The sequence below is a fragment of the Adiantum capillus-veneris genome, chromosome 7 (assembly GCF_014529385.1).
Source record: "Adiantum capillus-veneris isolate H3 chromosome 7, ASM1452938v2, whole genome shotgun sequence".
Taxonomy (NCBI): Eukaryota; Viridiplantae; Streptophyta; class Polypodiopsida; order Polypodiales; family Pteridaceae; genus Adiantum; species Adiantum capillus-veneris.
In genome coordinates, this window is record NC_140937.1 from 149,507,336 (window position 1) to 149,530,046 (window position 22,711).

The 22,711-nt window shown below is 40.2% G+C and overlaps 1 protein-coding gene across 1 annotated transcript in view; it reads right to left on the reverse strand.

The window, feature by feature from the left end:
• LOC147454792 (uncharacterized) overlaps positions 1-405 on the reverse strand; it is a 17,381-nt gene extending 16,976 nt beyond the window's left edge. Inside the window, exons 1-3 of the mRNA XM_086517072.1 lie at positions 378-405; positions 231-291; positions 1-63 (exon numbers count right to left, since the gene is read on the reverse strand). The exon at positions 1-63 is cut by the window's left edge and continues 247 nt beyond it. Of these exons, the coding sequence (XP_086373198.1) occupies positions 1-63; positions 231-291; positions 378-405 (152 nt within the window). The remainder of the gene's footprint in view (positions 64-230; positions 292-377) is intronic.
• Between the last annotated feature and the right edge of the window lie 22,306 nt (positions 406-22,711).

The window sequence follows — 22,711 nt, forward strand, 5'->3', positions numbered from 1 at the left end:
GCAATGGACAACAAAAACCGCACCAGCGATCGCCAGTGCTGGGGATCCCGGAGCTCTTCATGCCTGCCGCACCCAATATGTTGGCCACCTTTGAATATTTAAAGATGCGGCTGTGTGTGATTTTGTGTGTGTGTGTGTGTGTGCGCGCGCACGCAAGACGAAGAAGAAGAAGAAGAGAATTTTAACGTCGTAGGAAACTATCCAGAGAGAGACAGAGAGAGACTCCTTACTGATGCTTGTAATCTCTCGTCAAAGCAGCTGTTGCCTTGTCGACCATCGACCTCAAAGGGCCTGCAATACAAAAGGGAAAATCATATAATGAGCTGCTATGGAAGAGCATGCATCTTTTAAGCTGTAGCAGTAGCTCGAAATTTAACCTGCAGTGGGCGCTGCGGTATTCTCCATCGCGCGTCGGCGCACTGAGAGAGAAGGAGCTGAGTTCTTGTGTTATAGCTTCCATGAAGAACTCCGAGGAGAGTTACATAGGTTTTCACAGTCAACTTGGCAACTTGCCATCAATCTACGAGTCCGTTGGTTTAATAAAACTTTGGAAAGTATAAACTAGCCCGTTTGTCAAAGAATGTTGAGAATGACCCCAATATTTATTTTGGCTTTAAATAAATATTGGCTTTAAGTATCGTTTTACTTATTTGTCAAACCATGAATCATAGGTAAGTGAATGAATCATAGGTAAGTGAGCCCATTGTAAAGATATATACTAAGGCCTATGTCACACTCTGGCCGGTAAAAGTAGTCCAAGTTGAGATAGCGCGTCGTTATTCGTTGGGGAAAAAAAGCAAAGTTGGCCACGAGGTATGTCAGAGGGGCAGCCTCGTTTGCCCGACCATCTTCGCAAAGCGGTGGACAACTGAAAAAGTGAAGGTGGGAGCGTACGAGACGGGCCTTGAGCTTTGCTCTATAACATGAGATGCACACGTTAAACCACTTGGCTGACGCCTCTTTGCTGAAGTCAAAGGCCAACTGTTCAGCATTGACCTAGTGTTACATGAAAAGGCTCCCAGTGCCTGCAAAATCCCCATGGGCACCCTTCCTAGTGTGACAGGTGCCTAATTCATTGCAAGGTTGGTTGGTTCATAAGTCTCTCTCTCTCTCTCTCTCTCTCTCTCTCTCTCTCTCTCTCTCTCTCTCTCTCTCTAACATTTAATGGTCTAAAAACTTATGTGTAGCGGAAATTAGCATGAACATAGTGGGCATTTCATTAGAATAGATTCCTATTGAGAATTACAAGAGTGCTTGGGTGGAGAGAGCAACAAAAAGCATAACACCTAGTTAGATAGCATCAACAATACTTTCAAAAGAGAGAGAAATTAAGCTATTGACAATAGTTGAGGACCGGATTTGCATGGAGCCGGTCCCCCCTCGAAAAGGCTTTGTATTATGGTTTCTCCCATCAAGAGAGACATTGTACAATACAATTCTTCGTGTTCCTTCAAGACTAGCTAGTGCAATGAAGATGAAAGCTTCATGCACTAATCAAAACACTAGTTAGCAAACACAACTTTAATTATCCCCATTCTCAGACCCAAGACCTCACACACCTTCGAAGATGGTGAGAGCTAGCAGGGTATGAGAGTAGATTGAGAGGAAGAAGGAGTATCTTACGAGAAAGATGTACATCTCCTCACATAATCACTCATATTAGCATAGATTTAGCTTAGTAACTAGCTTGGTAGAGGAGATGAGCATGCATTGAAGCTTGGCTCTTGGTTGGATTTGCATCCACATGCCAAGAGTTTGTTGATGTAGGCTTCTATCTCACAAGCTTGGAGTAGGTGATGAGCTCTCCATTAAAGCTTGGGAAGAGATAGTCTTAGCTTTCTTCACACATGAGATTGTGTGAGTGTGTGTGTGATAATGCCTTGCAAAAATCAGCCCCCTCTCTCTCTTGGGAGAGCCCCCTTGCTATTTGCTCTTGCAGGCTCCCTATTGGACAATGCCAAGCTCAGCCAATGGCTATTAAGCAGCATAAGTGATAGCCTTCTGACATGTGTCCCCCTTTCCCCTTTTGTGAGAGCTTAATCGATTAAACTTAATTGATTTAAATGAATTAAATCCCCATTGGAACTTTCCCCATTCTGACCAATAGGAATTAAGTACAGCCCATTGGGTTGCTCAATTCCTATTAGACCCCTTCTCAGGCTATCCAATAATCATCTAGGAGACTTAATTTTCATTGGTTCTTTTTATTAAGTGTTTTAAAATTAATTAGTTGGCTAAAGTTACTCTAGCCTAATTCTCATTGGTCCACTTCAAGGGTCATCCAATAGAAATTGGGCATACCTTGTGGGCATCTGGCTTAGGGAGCTGACATGTGTCCCTCATTCCCTTTGTGTAAAGGGGGCTTGTGTGTGTGTGTGTGTGGCTTTCTCTCTCATCCCCTACCTTTAGAGCTCGCCCCATCATGTGTAGGGATGTGTGTTGACTTTGGAGAGCACACAAAGCATCCAATTCCCCCTAAGCTTTAACCCTTTGGACACAACCTTTGAATTTTGGAACCTTAGCATTTTGGAAGTCTTAATGGGCTGAACCTTAGGGTCTTTTTAGCCCAATGTTGCACATGGCTCTTTTGCAGATGGCCCCCCCTTTGGATCTCTATTTTCCCTCCTTTGGATCCCTACTGTGGCCGGTCTGCTAGCTTAACCAATATTCTAGCTTTTTCTCCCCTGGCACTTCCCCACATTAAATGATCAGTTTAATATGAGAAAATCATTTAGGAGAATTAGATATTGATTATTATGACATTACCTCTCTCTTGAAATCATAGTCGTCCTCGACTATGGTGTAGAGAAGATAAAGCATATTCATGAGTCCTTTTCTTAGCGGGTAGAGGATCCCTATGTTACCCTATGACATCATTCCACAATGGATGACTAGTCCATTTGGCACTTGAGAGCCTGAGGCTGCCGCAAGCATGTCTGCCCATTAGTCCTATCAGTCTTCCATAGTAGAGTGACAAGCTCTACTTGGCGTTTGGGAGACGTCGTCTCCGCAAACTTGATCTAAGCATGCATACTACTTCATTTTTGTGCACAATAAAGAAAAAGAGAGTCTTATAAGACAAAAAAAATTTGTTCATTTTTAACATTTTGTACATCTTCTTACTCTTGGGAAGCATTGTAAGCATTGACAAGGTTTAGGTTATCCTTTAATTGTATGCCTTGCATCCATCTAGCATCTTCAAAAGGATAATTCTTAAACTTAATAAGATATCGTCGAATAGTCTTACCGCCTCTTAGTACCTTGTCTTCATGTCGGAGAATGGACTCAGGCTGCAGCACCTCCTCTTGTTCCTCGATCTCCGGTGGGTCTTCAATAGTTGGTTCTTGGGGTGGCTCTCCTTTGTAAGGCTTTTATAGGCTCACATGGAAAGCATTGTGTATGAGCCAATGATTGGGCAACTTGAGTCGATAGGCCATCTCATTGATTGGCCTAAGAATCTGGAAGGGACCATAGTACCTTTTTGCTAGTTTATCATAGTACTTTTGGTGGCCCGTAGGATTCTTGCCCGTCGTGTGCCTTAATCGAGCCTTGGGAAACTTTAACAAGACCCAATCATTTTCTTTAAAGGCTTGGGCTCTTCTGTGCTTGTCAGCAGCAGCCTTTTTCCTTTACTGTGAGATAGAGATAGCATCCTTAATTTTTTGAAAAGATTCTTGTAGGTCTCGGCTATACTCATCTGCAGCGAAGATCTTCCCATGTACCTTAAGTAGCAAGGGACTTTTTGATCTTCCCTCAATTACCACGAAAGGTGCTTTTCCCGTGGAAGTATGTACAATGTTATTGTAAGCATACTCCACTAAGGGTAAGTACTTCTCCCATTGGGATCTTTGATCTACTTCCGTTACATAGGCTTTTAGTAAATCGAGAATTGTTAGGTTAGATATTTCACTTTGGCCATCCGTTTGTGGATGATAGGCCGAAGAGAAGTTTAGCCTTGTCCCTAAATTCTCAAAGAGACCCTTCCAGAAATTACTGGTCATTCTAGGATCTCTATCTGACACTATGGACATTGGCAAGCCATGGTACTTGAAAATTTGTGAAATGAAGAGGGTTGCCATTTGATGGGCTTTGATAGTCTTTTTGACAGGTATAAAATGAGCTTGTTTACTGAACCTGTCTACTATCGTCCATATTCCCGTATTCCCATGGATAGACTTAGGCAATCCAAAGATAAAATCCATGGATATGCTCTCCCATGGTGAATTAGGGATTGGCAAGGGTTGAAGCAATCCAAGTTGCTTCCCTCTATCAAATTTTGTCTTTTGGCATACCACACATTTAGAAACATACTCTTGTATGTTCACTTTCATGGTAGGCCAATAGAAATATGTTTCAATTCCCTTTAAGGTAGACTGAATCCCTCTATGCCCCACATAAGGTGGAGCATGAGATTCATACATTACTTTCTCACGTAGTGAGTTAGTAACACATAGTCTATTTCCATAGAGAAGATAACCATCTTGTAAGGTAAATGGTTCTTCTTTCTTCCCTAATGCAAGGGCTGAAATCACATCTCTAAAATCGGGATCAATAGTGTACTTATCTATCATTGAAGATAGATCATTGTGAGTTGCTATGGAAACCGCATTCACTCTCGGTCGTCTTGAGAGTGCATCAACTACTTGATTATGCTTGCCAGCAATGTGAGCAATATGAAAATGAAATTGCGAAAGGAAATTTGCCCACCTCATTTGTTTGTCGGAGAGCTTGGTCTGCGTCATGAAGTACTTAAGACTTTGGTGATCCGTTCGCAGAATGCAGAAAGGAGTCCCCAATAAATAGTGCTTCCATGAGTCTAGGGCATGTAGAACTGCAAGGAGTTCCTTTTCGTATATGCCTAGAGCTTGCTCAGCAGGGTCGAGCCTTCGACTCTCATAGCCTATGGCATGCCGTTCTTGGAGCAAAATAGCTCCAAAGCAATCACCACAAGCATCACATTGGACTTCAAATGGTTTTGAGAGATCCGGTAGTGTAAGCACAGGTTGAGAGATAAGCTTTTCGAAAGCATTGTTCTCCTTAGCAGACCATGCATACCTAACGCTTTTCTTTTTTAGGTCATGTAATGGTCCCGCAATTTGTGAGATCTTTTCTATGAAGCGTCTATAGTATGCACACATACCTATAAAGCTCCTTAGTTCATGAAGATTCCTTGGTTTAGGCCATCCTTTTATTACCTCTAACTTGAATGGGTCCATTTGGATGCCATCTTGAGAGATAATATGACCTAAATACTGAATCTCTTGCAAGAAAAATTCACTTTTCTTTCGATTAACATAAAGTTTATTCTCTCTTAAAACTTGAAATATTACCTGGAGGTGTTGCTTGTGTTCCTCCAATGAATTAGAGTAGATGATAATATCATCAAAGAACACTCCAGTGAAGGTTCGATGAGGCCTAAACAGCTTCTCCATCAAGCGGTTGAATGTGGCTGGTGCATTGGTCAAGCCAAAAGGAATGACAATGTATTCATAAAGACCAAATGTGGTGCGAAATGCGGTCTTTACAATGTCTTGATCAACTATCCTTGTTTGATGATAGCCACTTTTTAGGTCAATCCTACTGAAGTAGGTCGATCCTTGTAGCTTATCGATTGCATTTGGCTAGAAACAGGTTCGAATCCTATAGATTCTTTGTCTGTGCCTGTGTACATTGCCAAATGTCAAGCGAATGAGATTTTAAGTATGGAGCCTGATTTACCTCTTGCACATTTGTAAGGCTCCCATTATAAGGAGAAGCCATCGTGAAGTATAAGAAAAGAACTCGCTAGAAAACCAAAAATTCACATCCAATTTGAAGCTTTTCCAGAATATTCCCTTTTCATCAGAATATTATGACTCGACGGCAATTGAAAAATGGTCGGTCGGTTGGCCGGCGGGTGGTAGTCAATGGCCGATGGCTAGTGGCCGAATTCAGTGTACGATGACCAATTTCTAGGTGGACGTTTCTTCTCAAGGGCGGCCACACACTTGTCTTCTCAATGGCGGCCACACATGGGCGCATTGGAGAGTCTAGCTTGGACTTGTCTAAACAAGGGCAACTACACACGGTTGTCTCTCATGAGAAAGGGAAGCCCTTTTGACTTATAAAATGAGTCCTTTCCTACATACAAAATGCATTGTGATGTTGATGAAACAAGGCGTATGTGAGGTGGTGAGAGTGAAGCAAGGTGGGAGCTCCATTAAGGGTATAATCCCTTTGTAACCTACTTTTAGTTTGAATTACTAAATCCATTGAGTGGTTGCTTTCTTGTGGACGTAGCCCACATTGGGTGAACCACGTATATCGTGTGTACTCTCTCTCTCTCTATCTCTCTCTCTATCTCTCTCTCTCTCTCTTTCTCTCTCTCTCTCTATACTCTCTAATCTCTTATGTGTGAAAATTCTCTCTCTCCATTAAGTAAAACATTGCTACATCCTATTTCCTAACAACTGGTATCAAAGCAATAGCATAAGGTGTCCATTGGAATCAAATGGAAGTCTAGGCTAAGGGGACTACAAGAAGACTTTTGCTACAAGAAAGATACCCTATTTTGATGATTTTTTCACACATGTTTCCAATCCAAATGGAAAACGTATATAAAATGGGGATCTTAGCTTATGAGCTAAATTATTTTTCCCTTTTTCTATATTTGGCACCACAATTGAGGAGATATGCTTAAAATGGTGGACCCAAGTCTACCCACATCATGCAGGGACAACCCATTTCAAACTTTGCCAGATTTATGTTCCCGTTGGCTTCTTTATTTCTTGTGTAGCCCGTGGGGGTTCCCTTCACCTATAAAAGGAGAACTCTTATTCCTTGAAAACCATTCATTAAGAGTGTGAGGATTAATGCCTAATTGTACTCAGCCATAAACATAAGCTTAAGACTACACTTTCTCATTGAGGAAGACTAGCCAATCTTGTAAGCAATCCTTGTAAAATCAACTCTAATCAAAGAAGGATTTGGATTTGGTGCATCATTCAAGGCTAGAAGTCTTCCCTCTTCTTCTCTCTCCATCAAGATGGAAAATAACTCCCAAAGGGTTTGTCAAGTAAGATGCGTTTTACTTTGAATTTTTGTTGGTTTCTTGTTGTTTTCTTTTTCATCTCTAATGCAACCTATACGTCTAATTTTATCTCCTTCTCTAACCAAATATGTCTCTCTTCCTTACATTCTTTGCTAATCTATCTCTCTAATTATCTTGCTCCATAATCACTTATCTTCCTCTACATAAGCCTCTACCTCTCTCTCTAGATACCGGCCATAACCAGATCCTTTTCTATATCTCTTAGGGTTAATGTGGGTTTAAATTAAAAAACTCACTTCAACAAAGAATTGTATTTCTTTTTGGACCTAAAAGACTACAAGAAATTCTTCTCTCTCCACTCCCCATTATTCTACCACTCCTAGATTATTCTAACGCATTCGATATGCACATATTTATTTCTCTAGAAGGCGAGTCTTGATTGATTATGAACCATGAAGACTTATATGCACAACTCATTCCAATTGCTAATATACATCTTTGTGAGTACAAAATTACAGTTTCAAAGAACAATTTGGGGTTTGTTTGGAAGACAAAGATTAGCTTCCATAAATGCATCAATAAATCCTTTCATCCTACCCTTGATTAGATATGATCAAAGCTTGAATGTTTTCATCTTTGTCTTATTTTAAGAGTTCTATGTGTACATGAGAGGGTGAGAAAGTCTCACCACCAAACAACACACTTCACGGAGTGAATCCTTTGCTACCTCCTCACAAGCTCTCACAGCCAGAGGTCCGGTACCTTCCTGGCAAGCACGCCAACTTCTCATCATATTTTTGATGAACCCGACGCGAACATACTAGGGTGAGATTTTGTGAGAGTAATGGGTGATCACATAGGGAAACATGGTGTGCAATTTGATCCAGATACAATGCAAATGTTTCAAGAATTTTCCAGATTCATGCAAGACTTCTGAAGGGTGACTACAAATGGGCGCATTGGAGAGTCCAACTTGGACTTGTCTACACAAGGACGACTATACACAATTATCTCTCATGAGAGAGGGAAGCCCTTTCGGCCTATAAAAGCAAGACTTTTCTACACAGAAAATTATTTGTGAAGTTGATGAAACAAGGTTTATATGAGGTGGTAAGAGTGAAGCAAGGTGGGAGCTCCATTAAGGGTATAAGCCCTTTGTAACCTACTTCTAGTTTGAAGTACTAAAGCCATTGAGTGACTGTGTCCCATGGACGTTGCCCACATTGGGACAACCATGTATATTGTGCTCTCTCTCTCTCTCTCTCTCTCTCTCTCTCTCTCTCGTGTGTGAAAATTATCTCTCTCCATTAAGTAAAACACTCTAATATCTGCTTAGTTACACCCTATTTCCTAACATAAGGCTGTCCATTAAGTAAAACACTCTAATCTCTGCTTAGCTACACCCTATTTCCGAACATGAGGCTGTTGTTGAAGAGAAACATAGACTTGAGAATGGGGATGAAGGGCCTTCAAAAAGGGCCACAAGGAGTGCAGGTAGAAATGATGTAGTGCCTCCTAGATCAAGCTATCCACCAAGGATTCCTACACATGAAGTTCCTATGCAAGAAGCTATCGAAGAAAAGAAGGAAACAGCCAAAGGTAAAGCAAAGAGTCCAGCTTACAAGCTCCAATCTGATATAGAAGTAGTGATAGATCTCAAAAAGGTTTTAGAAGAGAATATTTTTACTAGTAAGGTGGAATGTATCTTGGGTGAGGTCCTTGACATAGCAAAACAGGAGTTCCACAAATAAATAATTGATATTATGACAAGAAAGCGACAGTCTCTTACGAAATCTGTCGATGTACATGGTGAATAGAGACTTTAAATACAGAGGGGGGTACATGTCTATAATGAGCAAGATGATGAAGATATTGTTGGATGTTAAAAGTCTAAGGTGAGGTTGAGATAACTCACAAGAGTTCTTACCCCAAGAGTTATTGGGCAAGAGCAACTAGTGAGACCCTGGTAAAAGTGGGAGATTTAGAAGATCCATACATTGAACTAATAGATCCATACATTAACCTTATGTCAAAGATTTTGTATCAAAAGGGCAAATGGCCAACTGATATAAATCATGGATGGATGATTTGTGCAGCAAACAATTCATCAGGGGATCTATACAGAGCTTGTCCAAATGTAAGGGTGAGTATACAATATGTGAAAGATGACCAGAATTGCTTTGTACAAGATATGTCTACATACACTCTTATCCTTGGGCAGCCATACATCAATGCTACTCGTATGGAAACAAAGGTGATGGAGGATGGCTCAACTTATGCTAGGATAGGGAGCAAGGATGGGAAGATTGTTGTCCAATTCCTTACTATTTGTGTGGACCATGAAAGGAACCGTGAAAGTCTTAGAGATAAACCCTTGCAAAAGTCAAACAAAGAATTCAAGGACTATAGGGATATGAGAGGTTTTAGCCATGTACCGTTGTAGAGCAGGATTGCAGTGGTACAAGAAGAGAAAATATCTCGCTTTATTTATATGCAAAGAAAATGATTTCTAGAGGTTTTGTAGGATTAGCACACTATGGATTTATTTTTTTTACAAGTGTGAGGATATAAAGCGGGGTGAATGACAACATGTAAATACTGTATAGAAGGGTTTGAGGCCCAATCCTTTGATAGAAGTTGATGAACGCATTTCACGTGTGTTTGATGAGTGTTCTTTTTTGGATACTATGCAAGACTTGGAGTCTTTAGTGGGTTGCAATGTGTGTATGACCCGAGGGGTCATATGTAAGTGTAGCATGTGAGTTCACCCATAGGGTTCTTTTTTATACCAAAAGGGTATAGAATTACATGTACAAGAGGGGTCTTAAAATGGAAAATCCAAAAAAAGCTACAAGGATCTCAAAAATACTCAAGTTGTTGATGTACGAATGGATACCAAGTATAATTTTGTGGCAAAGAAAGTGAAACCAGTGGAATAACCTCTACCAAAGGACTACACTTTGTGACCCGAGCAATATTGGGCATAAGTTTACACAGGATTCTTTGAAGGAGTGAAAGATTGGTTGCAAGGAAAACTTGATAGAGGTTAAAAGAATATGCTTTGAATAAATGCTTTCCAATGGAAAGGCTTTTTCATTTGAGCCGTACAAAATAGGGTGTGTTGATCTTTCCATTCTTGCTCCTATGGTGATCTTCACTATCCCTCATGTACCTTGGAACTTGTGGCCTATTCCAGTTCCAAAGGCTCATTTACCAAAACCCATTGAGTTGCTTAATGAAAGTATCAAGATGGTTATTTTGGAGACTTCATGTGATCCATATTCAAACACATGGTTCATATCTCCAAAGAAAAATGAATCTTTATGCTTTATTTAGGATATGTAAGCTGTGAATAAGGTTACAATTAGAAATGTGGGTATAGGGCCAATTTTAGATGATTTTGCAAGAAGGGAAATATATTCTATGGGGGATTTGTACTCAGGGTATGATCAGTTCCAACTAGCAATAGAAAGCAGGGACTTGACTACCATGAGTACACCTTTGGGTTTGGTAAGGATGTGCACCTTACCTCAAGGAGAAACTAGTTTAGTTGTGCATATGATGAATGGTATGAAAAAATTCCTACGTGACATCATACCTCAAACTAAGATACCCTTTCTTGATGATGTTCCAATCAAATGATGTGATGCAAGAGATATAGATGTGGCTCTAGACTGGAGGGGGTTCCACAACTATGTGTCAAATCATATCAATGATTGTGAGAAGATCTTGTCAAGGTCAAATCATATCAATGATTGTGATAAGATCTTGTCAAGGTTGGAAGAAGTGAAACTTACCTTGTTTGAGCAAAAGTTAGTGTTTGGTGTAAACGAAGTTCTTATTGCGGGACATATGTGCGGGCCATATGGTAGAAGGCCTTGTTCAACAAAGATGTATGTAATTCAAAGAATGAAAGATACATGTGTAAATGTAACTGACGTTTTGGATTCCACATTATGCGCATGTGGCAGAACCTTTGTACTAACTCTTGAGAAAGAACCAAATATTCCAACGAGAAGAAATGCATACACATGCCATGAGATAATTAAATAATTTTTTTGCTTATGTCTCCAACTTTGAGGAAAGTAAACCATGAATGTGGAAGACATCAAATTGTGACATTGGATACTAGCCCCACAGGAATTGGATGGGAGATTTGGCAAGATGATGATGATGGCAGGAGATATCTGGTGAGATTTGGACCAAAGGTCCTGAGTGCTCATCAACACAACTATCCACTATTCATAACACTAAAATGTGAGAAAGAGTATTTGATAGGATCAAATGTAATTGTGGAGACTGACTGTCTACCTCTTCTTGGAATGATCACAAGCTACTCAACTCTCGACATAGCTATGTTGAGATGGATTGCCTACATAAAGTCCTTGAATCCAAATTTAAGCATATTTCGGGTAAAGATAATCCAGTGTTAGATATGCCTTCTAGAGTAAGGTATAAAAATGAACAAGAAATGGTTTTCGAGGGTGGTGATGTTGGCACAAGGTTTTATAGTAGCTCTCATGCCAAGGGTGATCATATTTTTCCCGTCAAATGCACTTGAGTCCTTTATAGAGGACCTATATCAAGGTGATTGGTTGCTCACTGGACACTATTTGAGCAGTTTGACAAGGCAAGAAGGGTGGACAGATCAAGAGTTCAAAAGAATATGAAGAAACACCTATGGATACTTTTTGAAATATGGGTACTTGTGGGAGCATCCAGAACAAAGAAATGGAATTTCGTTGAGAGTCGTGAATGATAAGGACACTCAAAACAATCTTATGAAAAGGTTCCATGAGAGTCTTTATGTTGGACACATAGGTGTATGGGACACCTTTACTAAAATAAAAGAGAGGTATTGGTGGAGAGGTATGTATAAAGATGTATCTCACTTTGTGGAGTCTCGTGAAACCTATCAAATGTATTCAGATGTGCATCATCGTGATGGTTTTCACCCTACTTACCCATTGGCCATGCACTATAAGTGGGTAGTAGGTCTGGTTACAATTCCTTGATGAAAATTTCATGGTTGTGGATGAAGAAATACAAGATGATGTGTTAGATTTCTATGAAAGAGATGATGAAATCGACATGTATGTTGACTTTACGGAAGATTGAACCTGCAAAAAGTTATATGTGGCACATGTTGGAGGATGTTCAAGTTTAGAGGGGGTGGATGTCGTGTCGTGAAATGTGTTATTTTGTTGAACTAAAAATCTATACCTCACTCTTAATGATTTTGATGTGTGGGACCAAATATTACAATGTACATAGTGTGATATATGTGAAAACGGATGCCACAGTTGCATGTGTGTACATAGCTTTCCGAGTAGAGTCCCAAGACGTGGACCTGTTGCATGTTTGATCACATGAGAACATGCCTTATTTTCTTTAGAGATGTACAAATGTCAATGGTTTTGAAGTGGCATGCTTGTTTTGCCTAGAAAGTTCAATACAGGCGATCTCGACCAAAAATAGTAGGTTTCATGCACGGGCATAAAAGATGTTTCCAAAGTGCTTGCTAAGTGGGAAAATTAGTTTCAGCATGAAATTTAATTCCAAAGGGATTTTTCCATAAATGTAGGGATCTTTCCAACTCGTTTGGGCATTTTACGAACAAAAAGGGACATTTTTGGGCTAAAAATGACCATAAAGTGGTCAAAAATAGAATGAAAATAGTAGAAGATGGCTCAAAATACCACATCATTGATGGTGCTATTGTTTCTCAAGATTGAGGGAATTTATAGATCCAAGAATGAGCTCAATTGGGCATCTAATCAAGGAGGTACAACCATTCCAAGTGAGGCTCCTAGTGCAGCCCCGTGCTGCTTCCACTACACATTCAAAGCTGTGAGGCTACCAATTAAAAAGTATCCTCTTCAACTAGTCACTAGTCTTGTGTAACGGAGCTCTGTAGCTTTTATGAAAATACTACAACAAAAAATTGAAGCATTCATTTCGGAGTTTTATCAAGGCAAAAGAGCACTGCATCTGTGCAATTGGGAGCGAGGCTACACCAAATCATCACACAGACAAGATTTTTTCAATAATCATGGTTCTTTTTCAAAGTGACACTTTCATGGTGGCTGGAGTTTTTTTCTTTTTGAGTGCGTTTTTAGCTTCAAATCTTCTACGACTTGCTTGATTTTGCTACGAATCCTCACAGTCAAAGGTGCAATGCTTTCCTAGACACACTGTGCACTTCTTGACTGTGAGAAGGCAAGAGGGTGAGCACAAAGAGTGAGAATGTATAGGCCAGCTTGGGGAGGGGTTTTACTGAATAGTGGCATAGGGAGATGGGATGCAAGGAGATGGCATGCAAGAGAGAGAGAGAGTGAATGGTGGTCGCAATTCTTGCATGTCTTCTGTGTTTGTGTGTGTGTGTGGGGGGGGGGTGGGGGGGGGGGGGGGGGGAGAGAGAGAGAGAGAGAGAGAGAGAGAGAGAGAGAGAGAGAGAGAGAGAGAGAGAGAGAGAGAGAGAAACTCAGGTGGAGGTGTACCCTATCTCTTGCTTTGAGTGGTTTGTATGCACGTGCGTGATGGTGATGAGATGTTGTCCAAGAATAGAGCATGAATAAGGGCTATAGCGGGTTATCTTTTAGATTTTCAAGCTTGGTTGGAATCCTCATAGAAAATTAATGAAATTAGTTGAAAGTAAACACAGTAATGGTATGTGCATGTGCCAAAAGTTTATTTTTTTGAAGTTCCATTAACCCGTATCTCATGAGATGCCTTCTACAAAGGAATTGAAAAGGAAAGGGCGTGTGGCATAGAGGGGGTAGGTGCCAGAGCCATGGATGGCACACATGAGGGGAACACGAGTTGTTGGCAGGCCCTAGCTATTGCGGAGGCGGCAATAGGTATCCCTCCTTGGGATCAGCACCTCAATGGGTCAGGTAGAAGAGTGTGGCACACGATGTTAGAGGATGGACTTTGTGGTAATGGAGGGAATGATCATCGAGGATCAAAGAGGGAGGCCAAAGATGCCTTGGTTTTATATGCCTCGGAACAACGACACAAAACCTCGCAAACTTAAGTGGCTCCATATGATTTGTTGCAAATGGATGTTGGTAAGGTCAATCACCGTTTCTTCCAAGGAGGTGAGAAAAGGACTTTTAAGAATTTTTGAAGAGAAAACATAATCTTCATCGGAATCCAACTAATGAGATTGGATATTAGAGCTAGTATAGTAGTAGGTGATAGTACAGTAGTAGGTGATAAAATTTTTGGTTAGCATGAATTTGTAGAGATGCCTTGATTTGGAAAGGGAAGTAAAATGTTGAGCAAATGAAAACCTTATGCAAATGAAAAGAGGTTGGGGGGGGGGGGGGGGCGCAAAGACCTGGGATGGCCAATTTTTTGTGTATGAGGAGGGGAGCGACACTTGTATGATGGCAAGCAGAAGAAAGTGTGGGTGGTATAGATGGGATGGATGAAAAAGGTACGTTGGAAAATTTAATTTTAAAGCAAAAAAAAAGGTGATCCTTCAAGCATAGAGCCTTTTTGGATGAGATGAACATTGTTTGGTGGATACAGCATATGAGCGTCCACCTAGGTGAACACCACAATTTTAATAAATTTGTACTCTATTTTCCGCAAGCTAGTGTAGTTACATTGTTTGTAAATACGATCCCAAAGTTTCACTGAGCTGTAATTCTATTATGATATGTATAAAGGCTGATGTGAGGCCACTGGCCACTAGCCACTTAGAAATCCCCAGGTATAAAAGATATTGATTTTAGAGTGAAAAGGAGCTTTATCTCTTGGAGAGCAAGAGAACTATGTTGTACGTACGCTCAAGCAGTCAAGTGCGTCAACTTGTAATCAACATATCTTGTGATAAGATAACTAGGTTTCAATTCCAAAAGTAAGTCTTGCATTGTGTTCCTGTTTCCATGCTCTTTCAATTAAGTGGAAGCAGCAATGCAAATTATTTTGTGGTTCGCGACTACATATCTATGAGCCTACTTTTCATATTTGAGTGCTTAAATTACTATTTTTAGACATTTTGACCATAGGAGAGTGTTATTAGACCTTGGGGCGACCTGTTTGGGATGCTGTGTTGTAGTTTTTTTTACTTGGGTCATGATGAATCACTATCCATGTACCTTGTCAGATTGCAATGAGAATCTGTAGACTTGTCCCTTTAGGCCTAGTAAAGCTTTCCTTAAAGTTTCATGACAATCCGAGTCCATTTAGTCGACAAAATGACATGATGACCGAGAGTGGTGAGAAAGGACATAGATTTTTTATTTTTCATTAAGTGGTGATTTGCTTGTTGAGATGATGTGCTTGCTTGTTAGGTTTCACTTCTTGAGGACTGACAGCTTAAAAGAGTCTCTATGCCCCATTCTAGTTACTTCCCTAAGTATTGACATTTTATGTTGGTGATAGATAGCTATGCTACACACATCCAATTGTGGAAGCCCGCTAACATTGGTGACGTTTCAAGTGAATGATCCTTAGAGGGTGAGTGATCTAGTGCATATTTAGTGCAGCCTTTCCTTGAGATTAGACTTTTCCTTCCATTTACACTACCAGTATGATAGCTAGACGTGGGGTTTAGTGCTTGATAGAGTCTAGAAGTTGGGGACTTGCTAGATCTATTCTTGAGAGGTAAAGAGATTTGTGAGTGAGATAACCAAAAGCATTTCATTCTTCAATTTCCTCATTACTTTAGAGTGTTGTATCGTATCCCGTTACAACTTCTACTTTCATTTTCTTGTTCATTTTTGTTCCTAGTTTCTTTTCACTACATAGGAGTAGGGTAAGTAGAAACCAACACCATCAAGTTGGGATACAAAGATCAAGGCAAACAGAGTTAAAAATCATATTTTGGCTAGAACAACCATAAATTTGAAATATTAAAAATTTGATGGTAGATACCTAAAAGTTGATCCAAAAGCAAAAATTTGGTGATCAAAGGCTTTAAAATACTCGTCAGAAGCAAGCTGATAAGTTTGGGCAGATTCTGTGGAGGAACATGTGCCTTAGAGGCCAATTTTTGTAGGAAAGTTTTTGTGATGCTCTCTATTAGTAGGACATTGCTCTGAGAAAGTTTGCTTGCAAGAAATTCTCAAAAATCACATCAAATTGATTGATAGGGAAAAAACCGCAGAAATAGGGGGTTCAAACAAAAAATTGGACATATCTTGAGATTTTATGATCTAAATCCAAAAAAGGTTGAAAATTGGCATCCAAAGGGCGTAGAAAACCAACTGACCAAGTTTCATGTCAAAATGAGATCAAACATGGATAACGATCCATGTACCTCGTGATGATTTTTTTTGGTTGAGATTTGAGTAGTAGGTACTTGAGACCTAGATAAACACTTTTTCCAAAAAGAATATGGGCAAAAAAGTTGAAGGTCAAAAGAGCCAAAAATAGAAGACTGCCAAAAACTGCCAAAGCAGACTCAAGATGTCACTTTTGGCAGGCAAAAGCTGGTCCAAATTCAAAAAGATTTTGGAGATAGGCTACAAACATCATAGTCTATCAACTCACCAAACTCCAAGTCCAGAAGGGATGAGACATGGATTGTGATCCATGTACCTCCTTTGAGTTTTTGGAGAGAAACTATACCATTGACCTGTATTAGGGACTATTATGAAAAATACTTTCCAAAGCAAGGTAGCCAAAAAAGTTCAAAAAATGGGTCAAAAGGGGGGAGAAAAAACTCAAGGCTAGAAACCTCAAAGTCAAACCTAGGGTTTCATTTTGACTGACTTTTTCTTGTCCAAATCCAAAAAAGATTTTGAGGATAGCTTAGAAAGACCTTCATATATAAGTGGTTCAAATTTGGGGTCAAAATCTCTCTAAACGTGGATCGCGATCCATGTACCTTTTCCAAAATTTTGAGCCAGAACCTAGCCATTGTGATCTACATGCTATTTCTAGCCTTATCCCAAGCATAGATTGCGGTCCATGTATCTTTTCCAAATTTTTGAGCCAGAACCTAGCCATTGTGATCTACATGCTATTTCTAGCCTAATCCCAAAGTTTCATCTCATTCGTACATAAAAACCCAAGTCAAAATCTCAAAATTGTCCAAGTACTCTAAGAAAGTTCAAAATTGACCTAGCATCCAATCTAGTGGTCCAAACCCAAAAGTTTGATGCCATAGCATCTATTAGTCTTGTTGATCCTAATATTACCAAGAAAAGCCAATTTTAGCTCCAAACATCGATCATGATCCATGTACCCATGGTGCCAGGTTGACCTAAAACTTTCGTAGATTGTAGTGCATACATGAGGAAAAATATGCCTAACTTGAAATTTGGAAGAAAAACAACAAATTTAGGTTAAAAGGCAACAAACAGAAGACAGATTGAAAACCACAGAGCAAACCTAGGGTATTTGACCTATCAAAACGACTCCAAATTCAAAAAGATTTGAGATATAGCTTGTGGACATGGAGTTTAACAAGTTCCCCAGAGATCTGAAGTCACGGAGCGGAGCGTGGGTCGACTCTCTCACACACACACAGTGATACACAGTGAGCTTACACAGTACACAGTACACAATACGCAGAGAACTGTTAGAAGGGTTATCTCCCAATTCCTTAGTATTCACAAAAGAATAAGTTAGTATATACAAAGAGTTAGAGGTAAGTGAGTTAGGCGGGCGGGCGGCCATATCCGCATAAGAGGCCACTTGGGCTTTAATCCCAACAACCTCCCACTTAAAGTCCAATGTGGCACTTTAAGTAACTGTAAATCTATGAACATAAATGTACAAAGATTTACATGGCTGCCATCTATCCAATGCCCAATAACTCACGACAATGCACAAAGCCCTCTCTTGGAAGTCCCTTTGTGAGTAGATCAGCAGGATTGTCCTTGGTGTGGATCTTCAACAGTTGTATCTGCTTGTCTTCAAGTACTTCCCTAATGAAGTGATATTTCACATCAATATGCTTAGTCTTCGAATGGAACACTGGATTCTTTGCCAATTGTATAGCACTTTGACTATCACAATATAACTTTGGCATATCTGCATTGATTCCCAAGTCTGCTACCAATCTACCAAGCCAAATAGCTTCTTTGCATGCCTCATTTGCTGCAACATACTCAGCTTCAGTAGTAGACTGTGTAACACAATCTTGTAATCGAGATCGCCATGATATGGCACCTCCAGCCAATGTAAAGACATAGCCTGATGTAGATCTCCTCTTATCCAAGTCTCCTGCATAATCTGAGTCAGTGTATCCTCTGACACTCAAATCCTGACTACCATAGCATATGCGCATACTCTTTGTATGTTTTAAGTATCTCATGATACCTTTCACTACCTCCCAATGTTTCTTGATGGGATTTGACATATATCTGCTAACCACTCCCACTGCAAATGCAATATCCGGACGTGTAGCAATCATTGCATACATCAAACTACCCACTGCAGACGCATATGGAATCTTATCCATTTCAGCCTTTTCTTCCTCAGACACAGGACAATCTTGTTTGCTAAGTTTCACATATGGTGGCAATGGAACACTCAATGCCTTTCCCTTCTCCATATTGAAACGTTGCAAAACCTTGTCAATATACTCGGTTTGAGATAACCAAATCAACTTTTTTGATCTGTCTCTCTCAATGCGCATACCAAGTATATGACTTGCCTCACCCATGTCTTTCATGTCAAACGATTTTGCCATCTTTGACTTCAAAGCTGAAATTTCTTCCAAGTGTTTGCCAGCAATCAACATGTCATCCACATACAAAATAAGGATCAGCCAACTGCCATCCTTAGCCTTCTTTGTATATAGACAGTGATCGAACTCACTACGTTTGTAGCCTTGAGAAAGCATAAACTGGTGGAACTTATGGTACCATGCCCTCGGTGATTGTTTTAAGCCATAAAGACTCTTTAACAACTGGCATACCAAATGTTCCATGCCTTTCTCAACAAACCCTTCTGGCTGCTGCATGTAAATTTCCACATCTAAATCACCATGCAAGAACGCTGTCTTGACATCCATTTGGTGCAACACCAAATCCAATATAGCAACCAATGCAAGAAAGCATCTCAATGTAGTCATCTTGACCACTGGAGAGAAGACTTCATCAAAGTCAATGCCTTGTTCTTGCTTAAAGCCCTTGGCAACAAGCCTTGCTTTGTACTTTGGCTGACTATCATGAGTGGTGATCTTATACCTGTAAACCCATTTACATGGTAGAGCCTTTTTTCCCTGTGGTAATTTAACCAACTTCCATGTCTGGTTTTTATGCAGAGCTGTCATCTCTGACTGCATGGCCAACTGCCATTTTTTCGAGTCAACCACTTGTAATGCTTCCTTGTAACAAGATGGTTCTCCGCAATCTGTAAGCATGACATAATTTAGAGATGGCACATAACGATCAGGTGGTTTGGAGACACGCTCAGAACGTCGCACCACAACTGATTCTGCCTCTCTAGCCACTATAGGCTGTTCCTGAGCTTGACCATGCTGTCTTGATGTGCTAGCACTAGGTCCATCTTCCCTGAAGACAACTCTTCTGATCTCCTCTGTCTTCTCTGGCTTAGCGTGAAACTTGGCTTCATTGAAATGCACATCATTGCTACGAATAAGCTTTCTGGACTCAGGATCCCAAAGCCGGTAACCCATCTCGCCCGATTCTCCGTAGCCAAGAAATATACACTTCTTGCTCTTTGGTTCTAACTTATTTCTGAACTCCTTAGGAATATGGCTATAAGCTTCACAACCAAAGACTCTGAGATGCTTATACGAAGGTGCCTTGCCTGTCCATAGCATCTCGGCCACTGCACTCTTATCCAGAACCCTACTAGGAGACCTGTTGATCAAACGGACTGCTGTAGCCACTGCTTCCGCCCAAAATCCATCAGGCAACTCAGCATTTGACAACATGCTTCTGACCTTCTCTTGTATGGTCCTATTCATACGTTCTGCAACCCCATTCTGTGAAGGATTATATGGTGCAGTAAGTTCCCGCTTAATCCCTTTTGCTTCACAAAAGTCTTGAAAAGCTTTGGAAACGTACTCTCCACCATTGTCAGTTCTCAAGCACTTCAGCTTCTGACCACTCTGATTCTCCACCAGTTGCAAGAATGTCTTAAAGACCTTGAGCACCTCATCCTTGTGCTTCAAGAAGTAAACCCATACTTTGCGAGAATAGTCATGAGGGCAACAACTTCCCGGGAGGTCACCCATCCCAGTACTGTTCCTGCGCATATGCGCTTAACTGTGACGTTCCACAAATTGGTCTAGCCATCCAGACCCCAAAACCTTAAGGTGTTAGGGACCCCAAAACCTTAAGTTGTAGGTCATGAGGGCAACAACTTCCCGGGAGGTCACCCATCCCAGTACTGTTCCTGCGCATATGCGCTTAACTGTGACGTTCCACAAATTGGTCTAGCCATCCAGACCCCAAAACCTTAAGGTGTTAGGGACCTCCGGTCTAACCAATTTATGCAAGCCTCATAGATAGACACCACTTTGTCACCACAAGTTGGGCTTACCCCAACAAGATCAAGTCCAGATGTGGTGGAACATGGATCATGATCCATGTACCTTAATCTCATAAATTGGTGAAAATTGGTACAAAGAATGTTCATGACCTTGTGTAGCTACTATCAAAATTTGACAGAGGAACATGGATCGCAATCCATGTACCTCTTTATAGTGAGGGTACCTGACTTGATGATCTTGTAGATATACTTGAGTACACCTCATATCTCAAGTTTGAGTAAGAAATACCTTTTCGAGACCAAGATATAAGCAAAAGATCCTATGTCTTGGTTTTGAAACAATTTTGATTATTGTTTCAATTGCAATTCACCAAAATTGCTATAGCTTTTGATACACAACTCCAAATTGAGTCAAGTCAATCTAGGAAAAAACAGTTTGAACAATTTTTTCCTGATTTTCTAATTCCAAAATTTTAGGGTATCAAAAACCAATTTTCATAGACCAAAGGGGTACACTGACCTAAATTTTGAGAGACATGACCAAGGACAATAAGGGATAGGTTGCACTAAGCCAAGGTGGGCTTGTCAAAGACTATCCTGAGAATATTGACCATGAAAAATCAGCCACCACCATTGTTTTCTACTCAACTCAAAGACATGCAAACTGCAAGAAATGTTGAAACACCTTTGAGAGTGAGAATTGACGAACACCTAGAGGAGAGGCATCCTCTGATCAACAAATCCAATGTGAGATTCATCAAAACCAACGAAGCCATGAGAGTTCCAATGGATTATGCTGATGAGGGCTTGCATAGGTTCACAAACAAGGATTCACATACCTTCTATACGTGTGTAAAACCTTTTTTGAAGAGTTAATACACCATAAGAGCATCAATGCATTCATGTATACCGATACCCAAGGAGGGCAAGTTTTGATGGTAGGTAAGTATGGAAGAGAGTACAAACTTGTTGATCCAACTCACCTAGAAAGGTAAACATACAAGGGTACTCTGATCTCTACTTATGTTCAACGAAAAATGATTCGAACACATATATCAGAGAGGATTCCACCTGGAGTTTCTCCAAGACGAGAAGAGGAGCAAGAGACATCTTTGCAAGAGACCCTGAATTGGTGAGAGTGGTGATTGAACCATGACACGTGAGACCATCTTAGGTGGCCAAATGTGTCAAAAATAAGTACTATAATGGGTCAAGGGATCCATATACTCGTGTCTCACTCTTCAAACAGGTTTTGAGAGTTGAATAGATTGTGGATTTCCACACCCATTCGAAAGGATTTGGGCTAACATTGAAAGGAACAACCTTGGCGTGTCTCCAACCACTAAAAAAAGATGATTCTAAACACATGGAGAAAATTTTGTGAAAATTTTCATAGGAGCTCTCTAAAAGGGGGATCAAGCACAACAAAGTGTCCTAGATCTATGATTTCAAGTAAAAGGAGAATGAGAAAGTGAAGGAAGCTTTGCTTTGCTTCAATCAATACATAGAGAGGTGTCCTATGAGAGTATTACCACAAGAGGAGAGGCTATTAGTTCTCTTCATTGAGGTCTTGAGGAAGAAGACTCTCAAAAAGGACTTGCATTTGAAAGCACGTATGACATTTGAGCAAGACTAGAGAAGCATTATATCTAGTTGAAAACTATAAGGCAGAGGTGATGGACGATGGAGATAATATGACTAGTAGTGTCTCTTCTATGATGAGAAAATCCACAACAAAGCATTAGGAAAATTTTGAATTCATTTTTGGGCCTTTTAAGAGTGCCACATCATCAAAGTTGTACAAAAGAAAGCAACCCGGTAGACCCCTCTAAATATTCCTTAGAACCCCATGATATGACCTGTCATTGGAAAGTTCTTGAAAAATGGATTCTAAAGAGCCAAGGTCCAAAAAAATTGGATGACTTCTATGAAAGTTATGCCATTTTTTTTCAATCAGCCAGGTTTTGTTACCGTTACGGTAATCTAAAATCACCCTTTTCTAGATCTACATGAAGGCAATGTGCGATACATACATGCTATATATCAATAGATAGCATTTGAAGAGTAGATTCTAAATATCCAACCTCCGACAAGTTTGGATCTTATTTGAAAAAAAAAGTTACCAATCCCCACTTTTTGAAAGCTATGCCACATCAAAAATTCTTACAAGGCCCATTTTTGAGTCCAAACTTTTCCTAATGTGGGATGTTCAAACTCCTACCGTTCCGAGCATTGAACAACCGGAAGAAGAAGTAA